The 20,166-nt window shown below is 41.7% G+C and overlaps 2 protein-coding genes across 2 annotated transcripts; one reads left to right on the plus strand and one right to left on the minus strand.

The window, feature by feature from the left end:
- Window positions 1–559: 559 nt before the first annotated feature.
- Window positions 560–12,272, plus strand: insyn2ab (inhibitory synaptic factor 2Ab). Its single transcript, XM_068741698.1, has 3 exons — window positions 560–1,680; window positions 5,357–5,428; window positions 12,089–12,272. The coding sequence occupies exons 1-3, from the start codon at window positions 560–562 to the stop codon at window positions 12,270–12,272; spliced, it is 1,377 nt and encodes a 458-aa protein (XP_068597799.1).
- Window positions 12,273–14,491: 2,219 nt separating this feature from the next.
- LOC137895785 (indoleamine 2,3-dioxygenase 2-like) lies at window positions 14,492–19,795 on the minus strand. Its single transcript, XM_068741295.1, has 10 exons — window positions 19,701–19,795; window positions 17,783–17,878; window positions 17,534–17,653; window positions 16,842–16,960; window positions 16,730–16,744; window positions 16,549–16,648; window positions 15,898–16,015; window positions 15,737–15,788; window positions 15,433–15,581; window positions 14,492–15,283 (listed from the first exon to the last, which is right to left on the minus strand). The coding sequence occupies exons 1-10, from the start codon at window positions 19,788–19,790 to the stop codon at window positions 14,919–14,921; spliced, it is 1,224 nt and encodes a 407-aa protein (XP_068597396.1). The 5' UTR covers window positions 19,791–19,795; the 3' UTR covers window positions 14,492–14,918.
- Between the last annotated feature and the right edge of the window lie 371 nt (window positions 19,796–20,166).

Raw genomic sequence — 20,166 nt, forward strand, 5'->3', positions numbered from 1 at the left:
AGTTTTAGCTGGGGGGGGGGGTTCTCAACTGTATGAGCAAAGGGTATCATCATTGTGTTTGCAGTTCTAAATGGTTACTCCTGCATAACGGTATCAAGGATTATGTTCATGGATGCAATAGTTCGGGTTTTGTAATGATGATCTCTTCTTTTTAGTAATTAAAAGCAATGTGCATAACATGAACCGGATGTGGGAGGATTCTGTAACTTCTGACACCCAAGATGTCATTGAAAGTGACAGCTGAAATGAAAGAATGGGGAAAGTCACCTCTGAGACATCTACATACGTAATAAGTGATTAGATTTAGTGTGTTTAGGTTCAAGTTGTACGCATATTAATGCGGATAATTGGATAGTTTGAATGAATTAAATATGAATTTCTTCCTTTTTTTTTACTTTGTGATGTAATGCTTTTCGACATTTCACTTTTGAGCTATTTCTCCATAGTCTGATTATAAATATTTGTGCTTTAAAATTCAGGATTGTAACAGAGTCCCTTCAGGATATCTTCCCACTGGACAACAAATAACATTCTTTGTATTTGACTTTTTTCAGGAAACATGGTGAGCAAAGAGGACACCAAATGCATTGTTCTCTCAAATTCAGACGACTCGGAATCAGAGACGGACCCATCCCACAACCTTGATGCACCAGAATCAGGCAGGAAGGAGGTGAAAAAGAGAAACAAAGCCTTACAAGTGCGTTTCAAAGATATTTGTGACGCACAGGGAAGACATTCCCGATCCATTTCCTGTAAAGTGACGCATAGAAAGTACATGACCATGCCTGCCAGACGCTCAATTCCAAATGTGACTAAAAGCACTGGTGTCCAGACCTCACCGGACCTCACTAAGAGATACAAGACTTTTCCATTTGAGAGGAAAAAGGGACATACATTCAAACATACGGCTCTGGTGGAAGACTGCAGAGGACAAAACAATGGTTTTCTGAGTGATATAAAGACAGCAGAAGATGGACAACCAATTGGGGAGTCGTCCAAGTACAAGGGTAAGATTGTCGGACAGACAAAAGCACTGCTTCACCACACAGATGATAGCAGCGATACTGAGGAGCTGCTTTCCAGTGCCAACTGTGTGGATGGACCCTCTTGTCCAGACTCTGCGGAATGCCATCCACACAGCTCTCCTTCCAAAACAGAGCCAGAATATAAAGTCAGTGAGACAAGGACCCAAACTAAAGGATTACCCAAAGAAGACATATTTGCTGGCACCTCCTCCAAGCGCCAACTGGCTAACTCACATGGCAAGTCAAGAGGCGCCGACCATGCCGCGTGGAACTCTTTGACAAAGGTCGAGTCTTTAGGAAGTCCGTATGTGAGCTGTACATGGAAAAAGGGTACGCAGTTAAGCGAACAGCACTCACAGACACTTCCCCATAGTGCCAAATGCTCCGTACAGTCACAAGGGAAGTGTCGGACGAGGCATGCGTCAGCCTCCGCAAAACTAAATGAAAAGGTTAAGGGAGGAGATGGCTTTCCTCCAAGTGGCACAGGAGCCCCGGGCATGGGGAGCAGCCAGCAGATAAGGCCCCCCTCTGGAGACAAGGATATCAAAGCACAGCTGCAGGCCATGGAGACTCTCATCGGCTCCAGCCAGGAAACAATCAAGGTCCTCCTTGGAGTTATTCAGGAGCTAGAGAAAGGTGAAGCTCAGAGAGAGGGGTGAGTAGAGTTTGCTGTCATAGATACGACGCACATACCACAATACACACGGGAGGTAGGAGGACTTCAGCTCGACCACTTATTGGAATGTTGATTGCTCGATCCCCATGTTAAAGTAAAGCAACTGGAAGAGTGGTCAGAGATGTAGAATAGAAATTGGAGTAAAACACTGACGCCATCACTAGTCAACCACTTCTGACCACTCCTTAGAATTACTTTACGACCACAATTGGTTCCGAAGGTTCTGTCGGAAGCCGACTTGGTCGTAAAATCGGCCCATATTAAATTTCTGTAGGTATATTATGCTGCATCTTGATACGGTAAATATTGCAAAGGTCAGAAGTTGACGACCTCCTGTATGTCAAAAAGTTGTTTGATCATCTGACTGCTTATATTTCTCTATTCTACATTCAGGCTAGTGATGGTGATGCGTAGTTAGCAAAAGGTTAATTAAATAAAAATAAAAACTTAAACTCAAGATGATGGCGCTTGTGTCAAAGAGTAAAAATCAGAGGATCACTATTGTATTAGCGCCTATTGATCGTCAAACATCGAGCCACAATCAGGAGCCTAATACATTTTAGCACTCTCTGTCTATTTTTAAAATAGGCACACGTGTCCCTAATAATTATTTTAGTCTCATATTTCATTACAGACTCACTCTACCTGCTGAGGGGGAAAGTATATTAACAAGCTTAACTCCCATAAAGTTCTCAACCCATAACGACACTTTTACACCAATTTATAATAGCTGCACGCCGTCTCATCGTGACAAGAAAACATTTCTAAACTGAGACATACTCTTATACATCTGTGGAACTCGGTTGTAGATGCCAAATTAGAGTTGCCGCACTTTATCTTTCATTTCTGCGAAACGGTGTCTACACTAGGGTTTACCTTTATTTTGAGCCAACACTGTGTTTTTTAAGGATGCGCTGAGGTGGTTCATACCGAGGCGTGCATTTTAATTGGACAATTAATCCGTGCTTTGAGTCCAGGTTAAACAACGGAAGGATTAAATAATCAATTTAAGTGCATCTTCTAATGCAAATTCAGAACAAGCCCAAACATTTTAGGTGCAACTCTGGTTATTACAGTGCTGCAGTCATAAATGCAAAGCGTACTCGACGTGCAGAACCAAAAGCAAATAGCAGCTAAAAGCTAAAGAATTGAGCATGCGGTTCTTTTTCCTCAACTTATGGAGGCAGCATTGTGTGAAAGATGTCTCTAAATGGCCATAAAACTCCGAAGAAGAAGAAGAAGCAGACTGAATAATGAATCAATCACAGCCCATGTGTTGAGATGCTCTTGCTTTGGAGAGGTCACGACAGAGAAGTCTGCAGGTGTTTACAGCCGACACTTACCTATCCGAATGAGATTTCCTCTGACCTTTCAGCCGTCATGGCTGCCGCAAGTCAAAAAAGGAGAGTTGACACTGTCGGCTGCCGCTTCGAGGAAAGGTGGAAATTACAATATTTTCAGCACTGATGCTGAAATAACTGTCTGCCTGAATTGCCATGAGAGTGTTTCCTTGTTGATGCTAATACTGTTAATACTTGTACACGCTTCAGTGTGACAGCGACAGATGCAGCAACGCCTGCAGCTCTCTTTCATCTCTTTTCACTGACAGCTGAATGAGAGCAAGTTTAAAGAGAGTGTACATTAGCGAATAAAATGTTAACCTTGTATGTATTTGTGTGGGCAGACTTTCTCTATTTTGGCCTTGAAGACAAACCATTTGAGATCGAGGCTAAGTGACGTCCACGTGCGTGGCATTTTAGCCATGTGTGTGAGCCATGCATGCCATGCATGCTGAGATCCACATCTCAGTTTCACTCTTCATATGAGTGTCAGTGGCTCATCTGTTTCTTTGTCACAGCAAATGTCTGTTATCACATTTTGCAGAGTTTCTGTTTGTTTCTGATGGAATTTGTGTATAAATGAAAATGTTAAATGGCAGAATATTTATGTGCATTTTTTGATGGGTTTAAAAAATTGTTGTCAGGGACTGTTGGCCCTCGGACACGCTCACATTTTAAAATCTGGCCCTCCTTATAAAAATATTTGGGATAAGTAATTCATAGGCCTAGCAAAGGAATCTATCAAATGAGCATTTATCAATGTTGTCTTCAAAAGCAAAACTACAAAAAATACATTGGCATGTTAGGCACTGAATTAAAATATTGCTGTTTCTATTATATCTTCCTCTGTCACAGCATAAAACTTAAAATGCACTATTGTACAAAATAATTAAAACATTCAAGTAGTGTTTTTCTTGAAAACAATCACATGGTTTTATCAAGGCCAAAATACTGCATGAATATATCTGTTGTATATGAATTTATTACTAATGCTACAGTTATAGTTACAGTCCATAAATGAGTGCATCTAAATAAGTGCACCAAAGGATGAATGTGAGTTGATCCGACTCTTGGCTTTGCTCACATGCAGGACATCATATTTTACATGAGGTTTTATGCGGTGTTCAGGTGGGCAGAGCAGCAGACACATTTACAGGGATTGTGGACAGTGAAATAGGGACAATGAGGACATTCCATAGCCATCATATAAATGTATTACATTCTCTGGATTATAAATTGTTACTGTATTTCCCTTGAATAGTAACAACGTTTTGGGTGTTTTTGAGCAGAGTACACAGAGAGATTATGAATTTAGTTATTGATAAGATTATTAGAGCAAAGCTCTTTAAAATCAAGGATGTACTTAAAAATAGGCCGCAGCACAAAACCAGTGCAGACCTTGTCTCTGCAGTGAGTCCTTACAGGCAGCTGCTCAAAAAGTATTCATTGGAGAACAAGTAAAGTTGGATGAACCTGCTGACCTTTAGCTCTCATCAGCATTTTTGATCCCGACAAAGGATGTTCCGTCATCCCTAGTGAGGTCACCTCTCATGTCTCGGTGCGCAGTTGAGGTCCGACCCCTCCACATGTCGTGGGACAGGGTGAAAAGCTGCCGTGACAGCAAGCAATTACGTGCAACACAGCGGCGCCTCTCATCACATCCTGCCAGTGCATGCAGAGGCTTTTATCATCAATAACATGCACACCTGAATGCCTACGTAAAGTCAAACCAGGAATTAGGAATGGGAAAACTGACAAATACAAGAGACACTGGTTCAACTGCGTCATTTTTGTGTTTAATGACACATATACAGTGTATTAAAGCATTGTCCATTCCCAAATAGATTTTAAACTGGTTAGTTTTTAAGATTTATTGTAAATAAAACAAATTCAACTATTTTAAGTTTAAGGCAACAGGCCATTGTGGGCTGTGTACTCCTTAGGGCCTGCAGCACATTGAGATGGATGAGAAATAAGAGGCGTTACAGTAAAGCACGGAATGCAGGCAATGATTTCTCAGCCCGTGCAGTATTAAGCTGCTACTTAGATATTTTAAATATAGGCCTATGCCACAGCAAAGCATAGTAATCCTATTACATGAAATCAGCATGTCTGCGCACATTAAGAACCAAATCTGTGAGAACAGTAAGATCAGAGCTCTGTCCTTTATTTCTAACTGTTGGTAACAAACGACACAGGCTGAAAAACCAAGCTGAACAAATCTGAATCAGGGCTGATGTCGACAGGTGTGTGGAACATGACAGGAACGCCTGCCACTGGAAATCACATGTATCTTTTCATCTCTCGCTTTGCAGGCTCTTCTACCGAACGGGACAAGACACAGCAAACTGTGACACTTGTCGAAACAGCGCATGTATTATTTACAGGTATGTCTATTTCACTGTCAGCATGTCATCAGTGCTGCACTAGATGCCTTTATTGTATGATCATTTGTTTTGGTGTGAAAGGGATGCTTACGGGAGGTGTTTGCCGATGTGCTGCTTTTTCTTTGGGGGGGGGGGGACATAAAATGTAAAAGAATATGGAGGGTGTTGGATTTGCAGTGAGCAGATGGCCTCAAAGCAGTTTAAGGGCAGCAGGTAAGCATGCAAACACGGATAAAACAATTATGAAAGCATTTATGTGTCCCTGTATTTAGGAACCAAAAGAGAGGAGTCATAAAATATATGGAAAGAATTAGTCATAGAGGTAAATGTAAAAGGATTTGCAGCAGATGATGAAATACATAATGCTGCTGCTATTTAGAAAGGTTTCTGGAGAATGCCTGATTCTGATTTCTGGTTCCCCTTTTGCAGAGCAGCTGCACTAGTATATATAAATATATATCCTGTATATATAACAAGACAATAAGGACTAGTCTATCCCATAATTTTTAATGAATACTAAAAACTCACTGTAAGATATACCTGTGACGTTTACCATTGCAAAGAAAAGGAATCTGCCCCGTCTGGGACAGGATTTGTAGCAGATTAAACATGCCTCCACTTTCTTTGATGAGTCCATTCTGATGAAATGACACAGATTTTAATGTAAGACCATTGTGGAACTTAGAAGCAGGATTTCCATATTATAGACAGAGAGGGACGAGGGATGGGAAATCATTGGGCTTCATGCGAGAACCACTTGCACAAGCAGATTTGTTCTTGAGTTCCAGTGTCACGTCCTCTGCTTTGTACATATTTGGAATCTTATTAGTTTGTCAAGGCCTGCCACACAAGTCATGTACAGTCTGACGTGAAGGCAGAGTGTGGCTGCTCATCTGGATCCTGCAGGCCCCCCCCCCCTACCCCCCCAAGCAGATTTTAGAAAAGCCTCAGAGGTCTGCACCGGACAATCAATGTACTGATCATGGTATTATGGAAATGGAGTCCGTGTCTCGGGAAGTGAGGCGACGCCAACACTTTGACAGTGTGGCAGTGCGTATCAGGACCTGCCAGCTGGTGGCCAAAGCTACCCGGCCGTAATCATCTGCTGTCGGAGTGTCCGTGTTTGTACTGGAAACACAGGAATGCTGTGACAGCCAGGCCCACATCTATTGACCTTGGTGAAGGTTTCTGTCTGCTACGGTTGAGCTAGCAGCTCAGATCCTCAGCGTCTCATTCAGGGTTGTCTGCAGACGAGTGTCCGCAGTGTGATTATAGCAAAGCATCAATCGGGGAAGAATAATGTTTCTCTAGACGTCAAACGGCGCTGTGCCAAAATGAAAAATGATACGGGGGGTTAGCATCATATAGCATGAACTTCTTGTGAACAATGACTCACTGTGACCTGTCATTGGCGTGGGTAATTAGAAGGATAGGGGATAGCTAGGTTGCTGATTGCAAGGCAAAATCTAGGGTTCACCCTTCTTACTTCTCCTTCTCTAATTCTCCTTGGAGACTCGTTGGCATCATGGGAGAAGAAGTCTAGCAGGCCGGTAACTGAATCAGAAGCCGAGGCTGAAGATGGCTGGAGGTTTACAATTTGGACAGATCTGTTCTACTTTAAACTCGGCATGTGATTTTTATTTTTTTTTTTTTGCATCATCAATATATTTAGCATAAACAGGTGAAGAAATGTCAATATATATATAAGCACCACTAATTAGATCCAAGTACATTCATTTATAATTTAGTTTAAAGCTTGAAAAGCATGTGTAACTGTGCAATCCCTTTTTGCACACGAAACAAACTCATGGACGAGGAAAAACCTGTAAAGCTGACTCTTCACCTTCTTGGTAAAATAGAACAAAACCAACAAACCAGATTCAGATACAACAAATAAATAGAGCTGACTCTGCTTTCAGTATTTATGTCAGTATATAGAATTAGTACTCAAATAGAGCCTTCAACTGCTTTAGTCTGCTTGAGTCTTTAGAGCGATAGTGCGTCGCTTCCCTGCGAAGAGTTAATATTTGCTTCGTGCGTGTGCAAGGATACATTTCGGATACCATTCTTTTTGGTATGTAAATTCCATCTTTAGCAAAAGATATAAATACGATCCACAATTGCTCATTTCATTATATCCATTAATCATGGATGCGTTTCTCTATTTACGTGCAGTGCTATACTGTCGCTGCTCTGTTGCGTAACAGCAAGAATACCGCAGTGTATCTCGCTGTGTGTGTCCATTTGTGTTTCCTATTGATTAAGCAGGTCTTGCCATTGATTCGCTTTCATGAGTTTCGTCATTACTGGAAGTGTTGCATTCGCTCCAGGGGTTGAAGCAGAGTGTTTCTGTGAGAATGTTAAATAAATATTCATGTAAGTCTGTGAAGGGTATGTTTTCTGGGCCTATTGTTGCATTATAGTGCATTTTACCACAGATAAATGAAGCCCCCCCCCCCCCCCGCCTTGCGTAGCTTGCCAAATGCACTGATGAAGCAGCGAGGCTTAATTAACTTGCCGCATTTACTAACGTCTTCATGCTATTGTCATGAAACCAAAGCGTGAGTGTTGGCATTAAAATCACGGTCTTGCACTCTGCAGCGTCCTAATGAAGTGGGAGATTATGTTTTAATCTGTGATCTGTATCATTAGTTGTTTATTTCAGTTCACCCAGTTTGAAACTGCCTTTGAATAGAGCTGAGCTGCAGGGATGAGTAATCAGTCATCGTCCTCTCAGACAAAGCAACTGCCATAAATACCTTAAATTCTGCAAATAGTGTTTAATGTAATGAAACCATTGAAGTCTGAATCATACTTTTATAACTCTTCTTTTCAGATCTTCTTTATAATATTGCATGCTATAATTCTGCCGCATAAACACATTACCCTCACCCAGTCTATTATAGTCCGTCCATCCCGGCAAGTTAATCTGCTAATGGTTCAAATCTTGCTGGGCAAACCACACACACACACACACACACACACACCAGCCTGACCTGAGGACAGTGAGGTAAGCTAAAATTAGCCCAGTAAAGCAACCAGATGTTTAAACCAGAGCAAATATTAGCAGTCCTTGACGTGTAGCCCTTAAGTTCAAAGCAGGCCAGTATGGGTCTGATGGATTCTAGAAGCTGCTGAGCTCATGCAGTCGGCATTGGTCTCATTCAGACTCCAGGTCTCTTCTTACAGCATCTCCCCACCCTTTATACTGCAGCACCTCATGCACTGCACAATCACTGCATTCACTGCAACAATGAGGGCAAAGCAAGCAAGAGCAAGGGGGGACAGGAGGGGTGTATGGACGGTGAATTAGGGGAATGACAGCCTCATTTAGGGAAAAGGGTATCCCTTCCACCCATATCACAGAATTGGATCACTATTTCTTGCATATTACCGTTTCAAATAGGTAAACTTTAGTGCATGAGATAAAATATTTCCCCTCACTGAAGGGCCAGGTCAAGAGCCGTATTCAGGTCACCGAGCCCCCAACCTCACTGTGTCCAATGGGGGGTAATGAATCATATCCTTTATCTTTATCTAATATCAACATGCACGGTGACTTTTATTATGTCGACAAACTGGACAGGGAACTGGATTCTCCTCTGACACGGGCTGGTGGTTCACTGACAATTTGAAATGCTCTTCTATTTTAGTTTGTGCAACGGATTGAAATTCAAATTCAAATGGGGTGAATATAGTGGAAATTGCTTATTTAATTCAATTGAACTTTTTATCTTATATTAGGATAGGTGAATATTATTTATTGAGTGGATTATTATTATTAGTAGTAGTAGTATGATATATGCATATTATATACTCACTTTGGATACTATTTTGCTTTCTTGGCGTACTGAATGAAAAAAGACACCTTTTTTTTTAATCAAAGTATAATCTGTGGAATTTTTAATGTTCAACTGATTATTACGTGGAGACACAGCTTCAAGAAGAGGCCATTGCAAAGGAAATGATGAGACGCCAAGCGCTAATTAGCGCCTATGTAGCGTGCTGAGATGACGGAGCTGTGTTTGTTTTTGCAAATAGCGGTCATGGTTACCGGTTCTCTATTGCTCTAATAATACTGGACCTTTCTCTCTGTGTGTCTGTGAAGCAAGGAAGCGGTGTAATACACAACAGCATTGACCTTTATATTTAATAAACATGGCAACGTGCTGATTTCTGCATCTAGTTTACATAACCAGTGAGTCAGCTTCAACTGCTGCCTGTCAGTGGAGGAAATAACTGTCACTCACTAGTGATTTCATCCACTCTGCCTTGAAGATATTACAACACGCCGGCCCTGAACAACTCATCCTGTCAAACGAGGACTGAGCTATGAATGTCCAAAGGGAAAATCACAGGAGGAGAAATGATTCTGCCAGTGGCAAATTGAAAAGAGACTAGCAGAGAGCAGGTACATGCACTAGAGTGAACGGTGCGCTGTGCTAAAAAGACATCTCACAGCGGCAACATCCCTCCCAGGAGCAGCAATCATTGAATGGTGCTCAGCACACCAAGACCACAGACAAACAAACGGCTCACCACTGATCACAGCGTCAGCGACTCGCACTGCATAACTAAAGAGATGATTAATCTGCTTTGCTGTGTGCCCTAGAAAAGCTGTCTCCAGCTGCTTCAATCTGTGTGTGCGCTGAGATGATCTCAGAAACGGGGGCTTTTGTTTGGAGACGCACCTGCTGCCCAATGCCTCCGACTTCACCCCGAGGCGTTTGTCCAAAGTGTGCAGTCATTTCGGGGTGATCTTCCAAGTGATTACTTAATAATTGCTGGTGTTATTTTGTGCTGCACAAGTTCGGCTGTGCTCCTCTTCTCCTTTTGGTCCAGTCAATGTTATTTAAACACCAGATGTATACATAAAACAAAGATGCTAATGGAGTCAGAGGAAATGAACCAGTGGATGATGTGGCCAGGGTACATTGTAAATAAGCACAGCATGTCCTGCAAGAAACAGCGGTTTTGGCTCAAGGCGTGTAAGTGTTGTAAAAATGCAGCCCAGGTTCTGGTGTTTTGGCTCAGAGGTAAGTTATTTTATTCTCCAGTTGACAAATTCAAAATGTATGAAAGGTGTATTATTTCATCTAGGCTAACTGTTGATCGAACCCTTGCAGGAGGACCAAATGCCATCCTTTCCATCCATCCATCCATCCACTGAAGTAATCAGTGCCATTTTCTATAGGGTCAATAATAGGAAGAAGAATATTACAACAATCAATCAAACCAGAACACTGGGGGGGGGGCAACCACATTCAAAAGCCACTCTTGAAGTTCATTTAAATGTAAATAGGCTTGAGGACATGGAGCACAGACTTGCATAGAGCATGTAGTACACACACTCCTGCTGCTAGCTAATACAACCCGATGCAGCACAGCTGTTATGCCCATTTCCAGCCTCCTTTTTCCCCGGAGACGACTGCGGCGGCAGGTGTGCGTGAAGGCTGGCAGTGTGAATGCAGCACTTGTGAAGTGTCAGGCGTTAAACAGCGTCCAACCACAGGCTCTGCTGCATTTTCATATCAAGGAATTTTATTGTCATTCCAACATTTGCTTGAAAGGAGCAAAATTTGCACTCTGGTCCCAGTTAGAAGGCGTATAAAAAAGACATGAGATTCTTCCCATGTCCCAGCTTTTATAGCTCTGTGCCTTGAAGGTAGCAGTAGAGTTCTAGGTGAGGACGGGGCCCAGGATTCACTATGTTAAGTTAACATTTATCCTCCAGCCACATGAATTACACTGTCCAGCAAAATATTTCCTGCGTCAGGCCAAACTTGACGTTTTAATGTTTGAATAGGCGCCTTCATGTTGAGGGCACTAACGTTGAGCTCTGTTAGTCATAGTCTGTTCTAATAATGATGGGAAATATAGGTTGGATTGAAAATGAAAAAAACAAAAATGCATTGTATTGGGTGATGCAGTGTGGTAGTCTGACACACATTTTGCAAATGATTCATTCACTTTTTCTTCCACTCTGATGCTTTCATAATTGATTACACACTCGTGGAATAGATACATTAATAAAGCTCTACAAATCAATAGCAATAAAGTGAAAGGAGGATGCAGTGTAATATTGCATTTCTCCCTTGCTTGAATACAGCCATTTAATCAGGGGTTTGCTTTTCCTCTCAATGGTTTGGGTGGGATTAAGTCCCACAATACCCCCTAGCCTGGAGAGATTTAATCAGAGAGAGAGTTCAACTCCGGTGCCGGCACAAAATCAGACGATGACCAGCCTGGGATTATGCTGCTGGATGTGGAAGGCTGATGTCAGGAGTAACCTACATTCTGGCTACTTTTTTCCTACAATTGTAATCTATGCAGAAAAAAGAGAATGCATACAGGGAAATACAGAGGTGATGCAAAGGAACTCTATTACTGAGAGAAGTCTCTGAAATGTGGATATCTGCCACAAAATATGTTGAGTCAGGGTGTCTGGCAACACACGCAGAGCATTTACTTCCCTGCCAGTCTCGATCTGTGAACATTAAAAAAATGAGATAAAATTGAATGAAAAATGTTACAGCCATACAGAAACAACTTCCGATCAATGCACCTGCATCTGCAGCCACATATTCGCATTGCAAAGCACAATACTGAACTGGCTAACCAAAATAGTCTAATAGTATACCTCTTATTTTTGTGTTACAGTGTTGAGCTGGACTTCAAACAGCAGGAAGACAAACTGCAGCCCTTGATCAAAAGACTTTCTTTCCTCGACAGTCAACAATGCCCTGCTCTGCCTTACTCCAATGAAGTGTTCACATCCACCCCGAAACGCAAGTCCAAGACGGAGTCCAAAAAGCATGCTCGTTGGAAACTCTGGTTCCTCTGAATAAAACAAGCAGCCTTTTCATTGGGTACATTAAAGCCCGTTGTTCACAAAACGGATGAAGGAGCACTCGGAGGGAGCAATCGAGAATGTGAGACTGGATAATGAGAGACTCCAGTTCATTTTGGGTTGGCGGCTGGAGTTGAGACTTTACATTTAGCCAGTTTGGAAACAGTAGAGACAAAATAAACACTTATAATTCTTGTCAAACCTCTTTCTGGCATGTTTGGTGAAGAGGACCGACACATCAACGGATCTCGGTGAGCTTTTGTGATTTTGTGTGTGTTGTTGTTGTTCTTATTATTGCATCCTCCAAGTTAATGAACTTCGATTTTTTTTTTTTTTCCCCCTCCTTAGAGCCTATTGCTTGGCAACAGGAGGAGACGTTATGTCGAGGGCCTTTTTGAGTGACGTTGTAGTCTTTGAATGGAATGGAATCAGCCCCACCTCCGACAAAGCACAAACTCTGACTGAGAGGATGATGCATTAAAAAGTGAAGCAGTACAGTACATGGTAGCATGTGAGCACTGTTCATATAACGCAGTTGTCCTCTTCTGTATCTGTTTTTCTGTGACTGCACATCTGCCCTCCTTCGTCAGTAACTCGTCTCCTCCCTATCTGTAATGCTGTTTCTTTATCTTTCTGTCTCTCTATTTAGCTCACTGTGTAACCGACCAACTAGTCGGAAAGCTTTGCCTCAGTAATACATGTCCCTTTCTTGTTGGCTAAACCAATGCATAATGTTCACAGTCTATTTTCAAATATCTGCCTCTTTTTTAGCAAAGTACTGTGAAATTAAATTTTAAAACCTATTTGCTAGGGCCTGGCCCTGCAACTGTTGCAAATGCAGAGGGAGTCTTTTGGTTTAGGTCAGGTTTTTAACATGAAATGTTTTGTCTACTTGTAAAAAAAAAAAAAAAGAAAGAAAGAACGAAAGAAAGAAAAGAAAAAAGAACATTTTTTTCTATAACTTAAAGGCTATTTCGACATTACTCTTTGAGCCCATCAGAAGTTTGCCTTGCCGTCCATTAATTGTGTCCCAGCAAAGCGCTGACACTATTTATTATGAGACAATTTGGTTCAAGACCGGTTTGCTTTGCATAACTCAGACATGATTGATTGAAATATTGACTCTCTACAAGTTGCTAATTCTATCCTGTGAAACTAAACAACCCTCTTTTTTTTCCTGCAGAAGGCAATTACAGTACGGCAAACGTCGACCAGGCCACACAAACAACAGTGCACTGAACTATCAGAGAAGAAGGGCTATATTCATTGCTAAAAAATCTGAGCGCAAGCTTACAGTAGAGAAGACTTGTAGCCACCAGCTTTGGTTGAGTAAAATAAGGAATAATAATGTAGCATTGACACTGAACTTGCGCGCTGTATCAAAGCAGGTATTAACTAAATGACTTATGTTATAATAGGAGCTCTCACGTAGCTTATGGGATGGTGATATGTCCATGAATTATCCACAAAACATGTACTGGCCTTCCACAGTGAGACCGTGCAGTAATTATATTATTCAGGTCACCAATGTCCATGAAATGAACTCTACCTTGAGAAAGTGCAATTTAGTCATAATGTGCAATGTGATACATTTTTCTACTGTTTCTACATCACAATTAAAACATTTTTACCTGAAGGTGATTCGGTGTGCTGCTATGTCTGCCTAATGCCAGAGAGAAATATTTGAGTAAAGTAAAAGACCAATTAATATTTTTATACAGCAAATATTAAGATCACAGTTGAGCCTGTGTACATACGAACATCAGGCAAGGAAGTCGTGTTCAAATCCCAATTATGTTGCTGAGCCCTTTCAACATACAGCTCAGTTTCCCTAAAGCACAACGGATTGTTTGCAGGGGAAGGTGGACAATTAGTACGGCTATATTTGCTGAATTCAGCCAAAAGTCACCCAGAAATAAAAGTGAGCCGATTAAAAGAAAAAAAAGCAGATCATCATTAGAAGCTGCATGTGCAGTCAAGCCCCTTCCTCTCTTTTCTAATGCGATTAGTTCTCAACAGCATGAAGAGAGACAACTTTCAAGTCCAGAACAGGAGGCGAGTGGGAAAATCAATCACACTGACTGATTGGATGCCATACATTACTCCCACTGTGTCTGTGTCATACATTCTCCCCGGATGACGCTCTCTTCCAGTTATTTGACCAATGTCCTTGCTCTACCATCTGTTTCTTCCTCTCAGGAAGCAGATTCTGTTTTAAATATATGATACTACAAAGCAAATTATAGTGTAATGATCAAATGTAGGTCAGAAAGATGATTTATTGGCACTTTTCCACACTAAAAATGGTTTAAGAACAACAAAAAACATGAGACATACATTAGTAACCTCGTCTCTCTGTGTGTGTGTGTGTGTGTGTGTGCGCGTTTATAAATATGAAATAGGAAGCTTATTCTGGCAGTATGTAATAACCTATATTTCAGCAACTTACATTTGATTTTGATTTTTTTTTTACCATGTTCAATGTTTCAGTAAAATTCCCCCGACAGAAAAAAAAAAATGGTAGCTTTATATAGTTTTTAAAAACACCACCACATCATAGTGTTTGGAATACACCCTGGATCACAATGCATTGAAAGTTGAACCACTGGAGTTGCACATTAACTACTTAAATATTTCACTTCAAGTTTGCTCGACACAGATGTCATCTACGATATGTGCTTTCTGGGTGTTTTTGCGGACCTCTTTGAGGAAGACCATAAGGTGAGATCCGCCAGTCCCTGTTGTATTCAATGCAGTACCAGTGCCTCTGAATGGGCACCCTATGCTGCGGGCACGATTACCGGGCACCACGATATACTTGGTGACAATATTGAGGTGGTAGTTCCGTAATTCCACCAACGCTGAGACACTTGAGTTGTAGGCCTGGCAGAGATCAGAGCTGGAGTGAGACAGGACGAAGTCTCGCAAAGACGAGCACGCCAGATATTCGATCAGTTGACGGTGGCCTGAAGGCATGTAGTCTCTCATGCGTGTCAGGTAGGCTCCTAGATGAATCAATGGAGAGAAAAGAAACAAAGATTTTTAAAGATGCAAAATAATGACCTTTCCTTTGACATATAGTCGACCACGAGATCACAAAAACAGTGAGATTCACTCATCAGAACCATCTAAGGGGGGGGGGGGTTGAATTTACCTGATTCACTCTCATGTTTGACTCCCAGCAAAGCGTCAAAGCACTGAATGGTTGAACTCTGGGCTGCACTTGATCCTGATAATAAAATTGGCTCGTGGCTCACACCTTCATACACCAGTCCCCTTGGAAGAATGGGGTTGTCTCGCCACCTGGTTCAAAGCGTATGCGCTGTAAACCTTTTCCATTTACAGTTAGAAACATACGGTACAAATTACACAAGCTATCCAGTTAGTGCAGCAACATTGAAGTCGTGGAAGAGTAGCAGCAGAGGTGATTTTAATACCGCAAAAGCCATAAAACTCACCCCGACATGAAAATTCGCAATTTTCCATGAAATAAAGTTGGATCCACGTGCTCTAGAAAATACAAAATGATTCTCATTACCTTGCGTTTCTATGCTTTCAGAAAGGTCTCCGCATGCAAATGTATAGCATTTATATGACGTTAAATCTAATTCAAACTTACTGTGCATGAGTTTGAATGTTTCCTTCATCTTCTTCAAAGACTGAGTCACTTTGGCAAGTCCGTTCCGTACGCCGACGAGGTGCGACATCTCCATTGCACGCATCACCTCTAGAGCCCCCTGGTTAAAGTTGAAAGTTTAGAAAGCATCACTAAGAGACAAGTGGCACACATGAAGAAAAGGGGCGTATGGACGCAAAGCATCAGGCTGCAAAGGAAACGGATGAGGTCTGAAGTTACAGCTTTAAGGAAAATTAAAGATGAGAAACACAAATGTCAACAAGGGAACCCAAATGTCTACTTTTATTTGCGTTTTTTCAATGCTAGAGAAACTAAAACGTGGAAAACAGGGGCGTCGTTGACCTATGCAACTTGCCACAATTTGACTTGACTTTACTCGTCTGTTGTTTTTACGACATACCCAAGTCGATGACCCCCCCTGTACACATTTTGCATAAGTCCCATTGTGGCCTCTCGGATCAAGGGAATTGTATTTTAAAAGTGGAGGTAGTTGTTCAGCCTCGACAGGCTCCAGCTTGCCCCGCAACCCGCTGCCGGGCAAAGCGGTTGGAAATTGAATGAACTTCCTTCACAGAGGCCGAGGTTCAGAAAGAGTTAACGTTCAAAAATGCAAGAGTAGGAGTCAGTACGAACCATTATTCCTGAGCTGGCAGCCATCTCAACCAACAACGAGACGAGGAAAAATCCTCTGGTACTCTCGCCGCCAGGAAAGGAAACTATCAAGTCCAAGTTCCTATATTTGACAGAAACATTTTGAGAGCACCAAGCTGCATTTCACACCAAGTGATTTCATTTTATTGTTGTTGCTACTCACCCAAGCTCCATATTCCTAAAATGAAGATGAAAGAAAAGAGAAGCGTGTCCAGCGAATAAAGAAATGGAAAGTCATTATCTGACGTAAGCGACTTCTGATTACACAGACTCACCCTGCAGGATCCTTTAATTTCCAGTTGGCTAAAACTGTATCTGCATAAGTAAGAATAGACGGAAGGCCGAGCTTGCAGGACACGATCGAAAAGGGCCAGGCCAGGGCTTTAGGGAGAATCTGTCAAAGAAACATGACAGGTTGTCTTAAACCTACAACAGCTAAGTGTAGATCATCCCACCACTTTGTTTCAGGCTGAAATAGCTCGACTATGACATGAGTTACGGCTCAGTTTTAGTGCACGGAGGATTAATTCAGCCGCTTCTCATTTTAGCTTGTCTACTATGATCATATCGGATCATCGATCATCATTTTTATCATCTTGCATCTCATCCTGACGTGGAAGGTACCCTTCAGGATCTGAAGACGACATAAAAGCACTCCTGTAATAAGGAGAAATGCACTTTAGGTTTGGGTACAAAAAGAGCGTGGTTAGGTTTAAGGGAGGGGGGGGGGGGGCACTGCTTTAATGGGATGTGAACTCTGGACTCCTGGGTGAAAACTGTGCATCTGTGACCCACTGCTTGACCTTGTACTATCTCATTTAGAGTACATTCAAGGTCACTGTATCTCATGCGAACACTAAAAAGAATCATATGCACTTTAATGTGACTGTTAACGTTAGCCAATGAGCTAAGGAAGCTAAGACAGAGAACATTGTGAATCGAGCATTGCAGAGCGTGAATGTTTTACCTGTGCGGGTGCATGTTGTCCTTCCTGCCACACATATCCCATGCTGATGGATCCCAGAGCTACATGAGCCAGCACGAGCTCCCGATGGTTACCCAAGAAGTCGGTGCTCAATACCGGCATCTGATTTGTGATCAGAAGTGGTTTACATTAAACGCCATCAAATCCAAACCTCGTCCACATTTGAATGGCTTCCCTTTCAACGCTGACTGCGCCTCGTATTTGAATGAGGGGTGTTTTGCTCCGTCTCACCTTGTGAACCAGATCCCGTAGTTTACCCGATTCAATCAGATGGGGGAGATTAAAGGCAAGGTCCAGCCACACCTGATAATAGTCTGGAAGGTCAGTCTAGAAGATGATAAGAAAAAAAAACTAAATGATCATTGATTTTGGATTATTTTGCATCAGGGGTTCCTTGTGGAGGGAAATCATGGTTCCCTGATTTTCAGGTTGGGGGGCCGTCCCTGACCTGGAAACGTATCAGGAAAAGAGTGAAGCATTGAGAGAATGAAGGGCATGGGCGTGACCATACAAACACAAGAGCTCAACAACCTCAGGCTTTGATGGCCTCAAATGTATTCTTTCCACCTCTTTCTGCAGCTGAGGTGAAATAACTGCCTAAAGCTCCACTTTGATGCAGCTCATATATTGTACTGTAAGTGTATGCATGGTTGTGTGTGTGTGTGTGTGTGTGTGTGTGTGTATCTGGGTGGCATTAGTATCTTGTCATTCGTCAAAATGAATTGCTCAACAAAGTTTTTTTGATTAGTTTGTGTAAATAGTTGGAATGCATGTACCTATATTTACTTTCATTGCATTATTATATTTGCAGAGGCTCCTAACACTTGCATGTCATATATAATTACATTTCATATCATATCATTTGATCATATAAAAAAATTTTTTTTACGATCTATCATGGTAGAAATATGTCCTGGGATGTTTACAGGCAACTGGTTTGATCACAATACATTTGTTTTATCGTATTACTGTACACATATATTAGTTGTACAATATTTTGCTTATACTCATGTACTATTTGAGACACACTTCTATCAATAAAAATACAATCTCCATTGATAATACACACACACAGACGGATAAAGTCAACCCAGAGACAATTTCTCTTTACAGGAACATTTTCATCAGCCTTCATGTTTACGCGCTTGTTTCTTGCTTCTGTATTTGTAATTTGCTTCATTAAACCGCTTCTCGTGCGTTCCTGCCGAACACATTATTTACGGGTCCTGCTTTTAAAGAGCACTGGGGGCCCCTCCCAGCGTCTTGACAGCGGATCAAGGAAATCAGATACTCGTGCGTTATGGAGGCGCGTTAACCCTTTAGTAAAATCGGAATTTGTGACTAAAATCCAGGGGAGGGCCAGTCTTGCCAGCACAAGCGGCCGTTTACGATCGGCGTTTGCGTTCGAAGGCGTTTAAAGGTCCACTTTGCGGCAGCCGCTGCGCCCCCCCACCGGTCAGAAGGATCGCTTTTTACGCGCTGTGGATCCTGCAGTCGGGAGTTTTCCCCACAGTGGCCGGTCACGCAGCTCAGGCGCGCAGCACGCTGGCAGATTTACGCCCGACCCAACGACGGGATGGTGTAAATGTCGTCGACGCTGGACTCGCTATTTGTTGATGCGTTTATTTCCTGGTTTGACTTGCGTAAACGCCGATCTGAGTGAATGGATGACGTCATGGTGCGTTCGGCAGCATGGTCCTGTTTCCTTGAAGGTCGAAACTCTCTCTGCCACAGAACGAGATTGTAGCTGTTGGAAATTATTTGGAAAGATTTGATGTTTGTCAAAAAAGCAGCAACTGCGTAGAAAACACGTGTGTGTACTTATGGGGGGGGGGGGGTCTTATTTTGTATTTACTCTGTGCTAAGCTAGTTTTGTCTCTTTCAGTGATTCAGCCATTATAATAAAGGGTTTTTGTGGGATAGCTAAATATATTTCCTTCAATCGTTTACAAATCCATTTCCTGGTGTGGTGCAAGAATAGTCATCTGTGGTATGTTATGTCAAGGACAAAAAGCAAAGTGTAAGTATTGTTCTGCAAATCATGTACGTTTTGTTTCTGTTTGGCTTAAAAGTATTGGACCAAAATGGAATGAAATGGATCGAATGTATGAAATAATAATAATAATAAAAAAAAAAATTACAAACTTACCAAAGGCTCTTTTTGGATGAAGCCAAGCTCCTCAGAAATATCAAATACATCAAGGTCTTCCTGTATGGTTGCTCTGCTCTCAGTGTCCATTTGCTTTGCCTTGTACTGTACTCTGCTGTAGAGGACAATAGTTTCATGTGTCTGACACAAACATCAATTTGTCCTGTGTCTCTTTATGCCCTCACCTTATTTTTATTCACTCCCAAAAACAAGCCAATCAGATTTGTTGTGCTGTCATTATTAGAGCCTAACAATGCAAATATGTAATTATTAATATGTATGCTGTACAAAGGGTAACCTTTAAAAATATATATATATTATGTAAATGTTCATACAATACTAAAAACTTTAACAACACACAACACAACTGCTGATGTGGACTATTTTTTAACTGTAGGGATGTAAAATCAAAAAGTTTTTCTCTTTTCATTTCAAAATGTAGATATATATAAATAATAATAATTTA

This window comes from Brachionichthys hirsutus, chromosome 7 (assembly GCF_040956055.1).
Source record: "Brachionichthys hirsutus isolate HB-005 chromosome 7, CSIRO-AGI_Bhir_v1, whole genome shotgun sequence".
Taxonomy (NCBI): Eukaryota; Metazoa; Chordata; class Actinopteri; order Lophiiformes; family Brachionichthyidae; genus Brachionichthys; species Brachionichthys hirsutus.